This window comes from Alligator sinensis, unplaced genomic scaffold (genome assembly GCF_000455745.1).
Source record: "Alligator sinensis unplaced genomic scaffold, ASM45574v1 scaffold216_1, whole genome shotgun sequence".
Taxonomy (NCBI): domain Eukaryota; kingdom Metazoa; phylum Chordata; order Crocodylia; family Alligatoridae; genus Alligator; species Alligator sinensis.
This window is the reverse complement of record NW_005841868.1, coordinates 133529-144321: the sequence shown is the minus strand read 5'-3', so window position 1 is coordinate 144321 and position 10793 is coordinate 133529. Positions and strand designations below refer to the sequence as shown.

General features: G+C 41.8%; 1 protein-coding gene across 1 annotated transcript in view; it reads left to right on the top strand.

The window, feature by feature from the left end:
* Window positions 1-10793, top strand: part of FBXW8 (F-box and WD repeat domain containing 8) — an 87037-nt gene that overhangs the window by 36783 nt on the left and 39461 nt on the right. The window contains 1 exon segment of the mRNA XM_025192710.1: window positions 10748-10793. This exon segment is cut by the window's right edge and continues 16 nt beyond it. Within this exon segment, the coding sequence (XP_025048495.1) occupies window positions 10748-10793 (46 nt within the window).

Here is a 10793-nt window from a genome sequence, read left to right as displayed (position 1 = left end):
CACTCTTTCTCCATTCAGGGCAAGAATGCACCTGGCACAAATGGTATTGCTTCTTTCATTAGTAGAGATGAAATAAGAAGCAAAAGAGGTGCTCATCTTAAACACATAGAGAAGTAAGGCTGGAAGTGACCTCAGTTTATCATCTAGTCCAACCTAGGATCAAACCTGTGACCTTGGTGTTACTTGCACCATTCTTGAACCAACTAAACTAAACAGCTGTGCATGACTTGTTTCTGACTGTGGCAGAATCCTGCTTTGGTGTGAAAAAACTTCCTGTAGAGAAGTTTTGCCAGAACTATGGTTTAGTTCATAATAAATGGCATACAAATGCTATGAGAGTGAGATCTGCTGTATTTTCTTTCCCAAAGGTAAGCTCCCACTCAGGTTCCTCTTGGTTAAAAGTGCAGATGGCATTAAATAAAGATGGGGCTTTTGCCTTTTTTTGGTGCTTAGTTATGTAAGAAGTTAGCCCAACACATTTAGAAAACACTTTTCTGCACTTTTTAACACTTCAACTCTGGGTTAATTTGGTTTTGCTATAGAGTTTACTGGGTTACTCAGGAAATATATGCTGTGAGGATGCCAACAATATTAATTAGCCATTTAATCCAAAAAAAAAAATGAAAGTTTTAAATTGACTAAAAAATCCCTTCCCTTTGTAATTACTAAACTTTCACACTCCTCTTGTGTGATAGCACCATTTCAGTGGTTCTTTCTCAGGTAAGGCAGAGCCTAAATGTAAAAATAAAACAAAAAGATGTATGAAGGAAGCAAACGCACAAGTAAAGCTTTCATGACCTTTTCCCTCATAGTAAAAAAAGGGGGGCGGGGTGGAATCCGAGCTTAATGTTGTATCTTTTGCAGGTCACCTTTTAGGAAGGCTGAAAACAGATGACATCATAAGTTCAGCAAGGTCAGATTACAAAATGTATGAGGTAGGTCAGGTTACACAAAGTGACGAGTGTATTCACTTCGCTGCCACCTAGTGAAAAAGAGCCTGCAGGTGAAACCACCAGGAGAAACTTGAAACTGGCTCTTTTAGAAGCTCCCCCTCAGTTTTGTCTGACCATTAAGCTATTGGTTTACCAAAAGCTCTTATCACATATCAAGGCGCACAGTGCTGTTTTGAGACATTTCATATGCTTAATGAAGCCAGTATGCCAAAACCTGCAGTAGTTCACTTTGTTATACGAAGTCCAGTTTTCTATTGTTGGGCTGTTGTTTTTTGGGGAACAACTAAGACAAGAAGCAACTTCTATCTCTCTCCTAGGAAACAACCGCCCACCTCCCAAAAGAAACAGTTTGATAAAAGCTAATAATTCAGATATTGCATTTTTAGGCTGTAATAACTTGATGCCAGTGGTCTGTTACAAATACTGCTTTTAATTTCGGCTAATACTGTGTTGCTTGTTTTGTGCAGTGTTGGGCTTTCCATAATACAAGAACACACCTCTTCATATATTCTAAACTGAGCTGTCTTCCCTGCACCTGAAATATGAACAGTTGTTTTATACCACCTTACATTTTTGTCCTCTTCCAAATAATTTTGCTGAAGTGTCAAAGGCCATCCTGCTAATGTTAGAGCAGCAAGATGAATGTTCAGCAACTATGGTTTTGGTGGCTGTGTGGCACTCGAGTACTGTTAATTAATTTAGCTTTCAGGATACTTTTTTTTTTCAAACCAAGCAAACATGATATTGGAGGACAAAACTCGCACATGACACAAACCTACCATCTCCATCAAAAATCCTGTTTCTCTTTGGATTTAAGAGAGGAATTATACTCCAAGTTGAGATTTAAACATGCTCCCAATTTTTTTCGAAGGCAGATACATATTCAGTTTTGAACGTGACTTTACAAGGCACACCTAACCTTTAGTAATTCTCTTCACTTCTCTGATTTTTAGTTTGCTAAAAAGCTCTGGGGTGCAGTGTAATCTTTCTGTTTTGTTTCCCCTCCCTTGGAGCAGCAGTTGTATGCCCTTCATAAATTGAAAAGTTGTTTAATTTCACTATAGCTTCTGTAACTATTAGTGCCTGCTCTGCTGAAATGCTATTTTGCTACATCTGGCAGTGATTTGCAACAAAAGAAATACATGCCTTCCCCAGCAGCACTCTGTTGGGTATTGTTAACCTCCATTTTCTTGGGGTTGGATCAAAGTGATGCCTACAATGAATTTTCTGGATTCAGTGTCTCTCACACACTACTGTGATTGCCAAAAATGGCTTGTATCCATGATTTGGCCATAAAATAAAATCTTGATCTTGAATAAATGACAAGCTACTCAAACTAACAGCAGGATCAAGTCATGTACACTAAAAATGAGAAGGGGCATTTAATTTGGTCTACCAGTTGCATGATTATTTCAAATGCTGTTTTTGTTTTGTTTCCCCCAGCCTTCTGCTTTGTCTAGTATTGATTTACATGGCGATTTTCCGTCACTCCCCTTACTATCAGAAAGTTTTTCCTGATATTCAGGTCATATTTCCCCCCCACACTTTTTTTTATAAATACATTTTTCATACTGTTCTAGTTATACTCCCGTATCCTATCCTAAATAATTCCTCTGCATCCCTGATGTTTACATCCTTTAGATGTTTGTAGGTCACTTGCAGGGGCCTTGTGGAAGCGATGAAGCTTTTGAAAGATTTGAATAAGCAAGAGAGAAGGCCTTATGTGGATTAGCATGTTTAACTGAGGCTTGCTCCTCCCTGCCCCCAAAAAGACCAAAACCATACACAAGGGTCTATTGACTTGGATACCTTGATTAACTTCATGAAGGACTGGTTAGTTGCTGTTGGTGGAATACAGATGAAAGATTTGAGATGTTCGATGCACCAGGATAGTACAAAGTGTTCATTATTATTTTACTTGCTTATCAACAGGCACCCGTTTAAATTCTGAGCTCTGACTATGGATCACTACTTGAGCAAAATTCCTACCGACTTCAATAGGAGCGGTGACATTGTAAGATTTTCATAATCAGATCTTTTGAGTATTAACAGATGGTCACTGACTGCCTGAAACAAAGTTGTTGGGTTTTTGTTTTGTTGATCACCACAGGTACCTGGAAACTGAACAAAATTTGCCTTCTGGAAACTAAAACTAACTGTGAAGTAAAAGTTTTCCCCCTATCTCTCTCATTTTTTTTCTTGCTACATATTTCAAAGAATTGTGAGAATAATAAATTGATTTTGGAGCCTCTTTATTGCAGATGTTTGGTGTTACACTTAAAAAGTAGCAAGTTTTTCTGGAATTATGTACAGGTTTCCCTCGCTTTATGCGGGTTCTGTATGTGCGAATTTGCTCTTATGTGATGACCCTTTTTATACCAAAATTTTGTTATATGTGAGGTAAATTCACTCTTATGCGCTCGGTGTGGTGGAAGCCTGCAATCATCTGCTTTGTGCAGTGCATTGTGGGAGTGACGCTGTAGGGCAGGGAGCAGTGCCATGTGCTGTCTTTTCCCCTCCCCCAACAACCTGGCCCTGCTCATGCCCCTCGCTCCCCCCCCAACACCCAGGGTTGGGTGCGGGGCTGTCCCTGGGCCAGGGTCTTCATAGCGGCACCACCCTCATGCCACCCCTCACGTGCGGTGCTAGCGGGTGGGGGGAGAGAGATCCCTCTGCGGGTATGGCAGTGGGGGACGATGCAGGCTGCAGCGAGGACTTGCAACCAGGGATGGACTCGTGCCTCCTGCCCCTTCCTCACCCCCCATCCCCATGCCAGTGCTGCACATGAGGGCAGCACCGCTGTGAAGCCCCTGGCCCAGGGACAGCACCGCGCTCGGCTCCTCTGCAGCGCTGGCCCCTGTGGCGTGGCCCAGGCCAGCCCAGTCCAGCCCCATCAACCTGGCGCCCTGGGAGCTGTGAGCCATGAAGTCGCCTGGCAGCAGCGCCATACTGTGTGCTGTTGGTGAGTACCAGAATTGTCTTGTAACAGTGGTAGAAATGGGCCTGTGGGTCAGTCCAGTCAAGGTCTTGGAACATATCCCTATTTGTTACATTGTAAAGTAGGTTCCCTTTATGCGAATTGGAGTAGTTGTGCTGTTTTCCAGGAACACATGTACAGCATAAAGCGAGGGAAACCTGTACTTGGAGTAGTGTACCTGACAAATTTATACCAACACACTATTGCAATAGAAAATCAGTGACAGTCCAAACTATTTCACTGGAATGAATTTTTTTCCCCTGTGAGTACTAGGAACTATGAAGAAAAACAGAATCATGGACAAGTAGGGCTGGAAGGGACCTCAGAAGGCCATCCAGTCCAACCCCTTCCTCAAGGCAGGACCATCCCTATCTAAACTAGCTTCGACAAACGTTTATCTAAGATTCCTAAAACACTGAGACCAACCCTCATGCACAACTGCCAGGCATACTGTCTGAAAAATCAAAAACATGCTCTAACTTGTTACAGGTAAAGCAGGGGGATAATGGCACTCAGTGTTTGCTTGCATTGATGCCATGGACTGCATGACTGAACTTTCTGTTTTGAAAATTCTCCTGTTAAGAGGTTTTTTTTTTCTTTTGTGTATTTGTCAGCTTATATATTAGTTGCAGTTGTACTTTGCACAAACTCTAATTAGACAGCCATCAATACTGGGGGCCAAAGGCTTACTAACAATGCAACTGTGCTAGCAGTGTCTTAATTGGTTGAGTATAATTGTCATTAGGCAACGATAAAGACATCTGGGGCTCTGGAGAGAAATCAGCCTTCCTCTCCCCTTCCCCAGATTTGTTCTGGCTCTTGCTATCCAATTTAGATAGGCTTTTTTAGTCGGATTTTGTTTTTGTCCAGCTTTTCATTGTTTTCCCTCACATGAAATTGTCTGCCTCTTCAGCACCACTTCATTAGAACAGTGCCTGGCTCCCGCGTGTCCAGCTCCTTCCACGTGTGCTTTGCGTTTCAGTGCCCACTGCTGAGTCACCCTGGAATGTGAGCAAAGGCAGGCCATGGGCTTTCTTTAAAACTCCTTTCTTCCACTTTCACCACCAGAGAAATGACTGGGAAAATGATTTACCTGCTTAGAGTTATTAACTGTAAAAAACAGTTCAGTTACTGTTTCTGTAAGAGCAGGTATCTACAAAATTGCTCAAGTAGAGAGGTGTCAAACTCGCCCCGAGCCAGATCTGGACTGTGGGGCTCCTTGCAGGCCAGATTTGTGGAGCCAGCAGGAGCTGCAGTGAGTCTGGGAGCGGGCAGCAGTGCAAGTCAGGTATTGAGTGGCAGAGTGGGTGGGGGAACAAGCAGCAGTGCTAGGAGAGGAATGGGCAACAGTGGGGTAAATAAGAGCTGCATTGCAGAGCCATTGCTTGCCTCCCTGACACCAATGGTAATATCCATCAGGGGTCTAGGGACCCTGAATTCTGCAGCAGGGCATGCTCCAGTGGCCACCCCCCACTAATGTCGGTAGCTTGCCAGATTATTGGCAGGCCAAATGTAATGGTTCCATAGGCCAGATCCAGCCCACAGGTCATATATTTGACATCACTGCTCTAGTAGAATTAATCATGGTTGTTTTTCAGTTTGACTGTAACGTGCTGTCGACAGCCTTGACAAAGTTACTTAAGCATAATAAAGATCATAGTTAAAAATGCAAACAAATAATAGTCCCTCCTTAGTGAACTGTTTCAAAGGTTAATGTTTACAAAATTTAAGTGCAAGTGTTAATTGTTGGTCTGTTAAAACAGGTTTATTTACCCAAATCCATCATGTTTTAGATAGTAACTTTCTTAAGGTTTATTACAGGAATGGTTTTTCAGAGTTATAACAACATTGCCAAAAAGAATAACAGAGCATATATATAGTTACAGAAATATAAAAGCTACATACAGTACAATAGCAAAAGAGAGACATTAAGGGAATGTCTTTAGTGATATATATGTTTAACTTGGAAGTTGTCTTCACTGGCCAGGGCCACAAGAACAGTGTTTCCTCATCTGTATTATACCTTGTAGCTTGAAGCAAAGCTTTTCATATTGTGCTGCACTGCTTTTGAGCAAACCACTAAGATGTATCCCAGGTTCACATGCAAAGCTCTTCTGGGGTGTGTTTATAGACTGTCTCTCTGCTTATGGGTAATAAAGGAAATGAGATGCAGAAGGGTCAGAAGTCAGCAGGAGGGAATTGTGCTGCTCACATACTCCATGTGCATGAGGAGTGCATGAGGCTTGCAGCACTCTCAGACTCCAAACTCCCGTCAGAAAGGGGAGGGCCAAGAGGTGAGTGGGGCCAGGGTGAATCTCACATCTGGCAGCTCAGCAGAGCTTCTAGGGTTGGTCTGGAGTATTGCTGGGGTTTGAATTTAGGGATTTACAGTATAGATGGCCAATAGGTATGCACTTGAAGATCACCTTAAGGTTGAAGCTAATGATCAATGTAGCCCCTTCCCCACCCTCCAACTGCCATGTGAGCAGCACAAGTTGCCCACCTGAAACCCACTGCTGGTGCTGCTGTGAGCTCACCAGGGCTCCCACTGCACTCCCACCCCAGAGATTCCAGTCACGGCTGCCACAGCAGCTGGAGCAGTGGAAGCAATGGGCACTGGGCACGAGCCTGGGGGCTGCATGTTAACTCCTTGCAGGTCAGATGCAGCCTGTGGGCCACCAGTTAGATACATCTGCCTATAGCATTTAAAAGAAGGATTTTCTAGGGACGTTGAATATTTCAGGTGGTGGAGAGGTAGGCGAGCAAGCATTTTCTTGACAAAGATTTCTTGCCAACATTAGCATGACTGGAAAGTCATAGTGTGGGGTGCTGACTTGATGCTTGGTGTGTCAGGTAAATAGTTTGGAGAAAAATCCTTGCAGCATTTGGAATAAGAGGTTGGACAGCACGTGGGTTATTTGAAACAATCCAGAAATGGATTGTGAGTAGACACTGCTGTTTGAAGATGGTGGGATGCAGATATATTGACTTTTCTGCCACTCTAGCTAAGGACACTTGCTTGGTAATCTTATTTTCAGTGAAGTGTGTATCTGAATGGCCATTTTTAAGGAATGGGTGTTGATATTGGTTGTGCCAAATTTCATTGAAACTGATGAGTATAACTGCTGTCTTTCATTTAAGAGAAATGTAAGAGACAGTCAAACGTGTCACTGCCCACAACAAAAACCACATCTGAGTCCAGGCATCAGTTTGAACTGTCTGGATTGGGAAGCTTTGCTAGGTATTTTTTGGGAGTGAGGAGGGAAGAGAAACGGAGAAGTGTATAGAAAGAGATGACGGAAAACAAGACACAGCATGGACAAACATATTTTGTGACCCTGAGACATGCCAAGAGAGAGCTTTTGGACCAGGGTCTTGGCTGAAAGACGATTGGAACTACAGACAAAGGGATTGTGTCTTGTCCTTTGATCCCTCCTGTGCTCAGGGAAACAGGACTTGGTAAATGTTTGTAAATAAACTGTTTCCATCATCAGTTTCTTCTAACTGGAGCAGTCTGCATGTCCTAGAATTTTGGCGAGCAGTCTGGGTCAAAAGAGGTGCAGCTGTATGTATTTGTTACCAAATTTGACCAATGAGAACAGTGGACAGAAAATAGAAAACAGCTGAATGCTGCCCATATAATAGAAAATAGCATCTCTTTATTGTTCTATTATAAATCAACTAGAATTTTTTTCCCTAGCATAAAAGTGCACGTATCATCTTTGTCACCTTTGTTGGCAATCTCAGCAAACAACCAGACAATGGGTTTAGAATTTCTACACCTGTCTCTGATAAAGGACTTGATTATATAGGTCAGTTCAGCTTCAATCATCAAAACTACATTTGCTCAAGAATCCTTAAAAAGTATTTGAAGTTTGTCCAAAAAGGCCCACAAGAATATGTATTACAGGGGTGCCAGTGTTCACGCGGGACTGCAGTCTGGCCAGGGTGATCCCTTCCAATTCTGTCATTCTCTTAAAGGTGGCATGCTTTAATGGGGTGTATGTTATAATAAATTTATCATTTGGGAGCCTGTTGTACATTGTGCACCACATTCTTCTGTGCCATTTGCCTTGCTGTAGGAAGAAATGGTTTAACTAGAAAGGAAGAATTCCTGTTCCTTTAAAGTTTTTTAAAGATCTATGGGTTTTACAGACTGAGGGAGTGCTACCTTTTACAATAGCATTAAAAGAATGTTATAATTTTAAAAACTCCTTTGGACACTAAAATCTATGTAATGTTACAGTTAGGGATCCAATACCAATCAGCCCTTTGCTTTTTGTTATGTGCAGTGGCATATTCTGAGCTATGGAGCATTCCCTTTGCATGTTCTGTAGTGAAGGTAGGCAGAGCTCACAAAAATATCAGATTCTTTCTCTCCTGATATTTTCACTTAAGCCTTTTAACTCCCATCCCAACCCTCATGGTTGGTTTTTATACTCCCCAGTCTGAATAAGTGCCAACAAATATGCTTTTGCTATTGCTTTATACTGTTGCTTTTTTCTTCTGCTCATCCTGGGGGTGAATATTCTGCTGCACAATGTTATCAATTCTTAACATTATTTGTTTCTCTTAAAGCCTTAATTCCTGAGTAAATGTGATTCTAGGACAATCTCTGGTTCCTGTTAAAAGAGGAAAACAAGATTTTTTGTCCTTGTGGCTGAGGAGACAAGCGTGAAACTGTGAACCCTACCTGTGCAGGCACGAGAAGTGGAAAGAAAAGCAACTCAGAAATAATGACTCCCAAAATGTCATGGTTGCAAGGGGAGAGGGGGAATTCAACTTGTGGCATGTTCGGGGGTGACAGCAGAGCTGTGCAAATTATTGGTTTTAGTGGTTTTGTGACAAAACTGAAAAATCAAAAGAAAAAAATTTTTCAGTCAATCTGGAATAAAAACAGTTCATTTTTAGATTAACTGAAAACAGCCCGTTGGATTCAATTAAACATATTGTTACATATGAAATAAACTGAATTAAAATGTTCTGTTTTGTTTTGGGCATTTTCAACTTGTTTTTAATAAATGCACTGGAAATTTGGAAATGAAGAGCTAGTCTCACAGGATTTGAATGTTTTTTCACAGAACTGAGGAGGAAAAGGTGCCCCTCCATAACCCCAGTGTGTATCAAACAGAGCACTCAGGCAGAATACCGAAGTTCACATCCCTTTTTTCTGTGATCCACAGCACAAACTTATTCCCTGACCACTAAACTGTATGGTTCTTTCTTGCTGTTTCAGGCCCAATAAATATTTGTGGATAAGTTTGAACAGGAGAGATTTAGGAATTTACCCTCCAAAGTACTTTATAGTTCAGAAGAAAGGGTATTCTCTGATGGGGGAGCAAATTCAAGTTCTTAGGGCTTCTAGTCAAGTGCCTGAACCATAAGCCCGTCCTTTATCTTAGGACTGTCTAACTGACAGCCTGTGGAGTTAATTTGTAGCCCCCCCTCCAAGCTCTCCCATTACTTTGACGAGCATTGGCTGAGGTCTGCGTTCTACTTTTATCCTTCCACTTCCTGCCTCTGCCCCAAGAGGTGACTTGGAGCTGCAGAGTTTAGCATAAGAGTCTATAGCCAGGAAGCTCAGGGTGAGGCCAGGGTGCCTGCACGTGTAGTTCAAAGGTAGAGGTGCCCATCCGGAGTACAGCGTGGGGGACCTCTAGCTCATAACAGTGCTGCCTGTGCAGCTCTTGCTGGTGCAGTCCATGGGGTGTGTGGCCTTGGGTAGTTTTTTATTTGTAAAACCCTGTCTGGATCTGTGCTATAATGGAAAAAGAAATAGACGCTCTTTTACAGCTTTCAGAGTTGCAGACCTCCTGTGACCATATTAAATGCCTAAGTACACCATTCCTATGTTCTTTCCACCTCAAATTGATAGTGCTCTTTGACCAGTAGTAGAGGGAGCTGATACATAGGATAAATCATTTCATGTTCTTTCTGCACACTGTTTCATCTCCATTCTGCTTGTATAGATGCACACGCATACTTATTTTTATGTGAAAAAGTTGGCCTATAACTCTAAATACATTAAGAGGCATCCAGTACTCTTCCCAACTCCTTCCCCCACCCTCTTTTTTTGGTCCTGTGGTTAGTGCCTTTAAAACATGCTTTCTGAAATCAGGTGTGGCTAGTGTAGTTTGCATTTTGTTGCTTTGTCAAATGAAAATAAAACCAGAAACGACATGTCTCGGTGAGAGAGCATTCCATGAGAAGTTAGCATTGCCTGGATTCTGAAAGGAGGACTGAATTATATGAGCAAAGCAATTAGTCTTCAGGAGCTTAGTCAAATTTGCATGGATAAGGAACGTGCATTAATTCTCAATATATAGTGTGTAAAAATCTATTGCCAGTAAACTTTCATTTATTGTACTTCCAAAGAGAGGAATTTTAAGGCAAAAGGTTAATAAACTACAGTCTAGGTTTTCTTAAGGTATAGCCACTACTGCTTATATTATTTCCCTGTACCCTACTCTTCTTGCATCATTTCTAGAAAGTTAACATGTGTGGTTGGTATCATTTTATAACTACAATAATAAGAATTACTGTAAAAGGCTTATTTCTTGGCTGTTTCCTTTAATGTGCCGGATTCTGTACTCAACAGCGTAAATCAGGAATAACGCTACTGAAGTTGGTGGAATTATATTGATATAAATCCAGCATAAATAAGAGGAGAATTAGAGATACCTTTCTATGTTGTAGTGCCATAGATCTAAGCCTAATGAAATTCACTGAGTGGCGTTTAATTCTCTTCTCATTTCTTTCCTCCCCACTGAATCTTCTCAAAAATATTTTTGGAATCAATAGCATCCTTCTCTTCCAGATATACATCAGGGGATGTGAGGTTGTGGGACACTCGCACCTGGGAC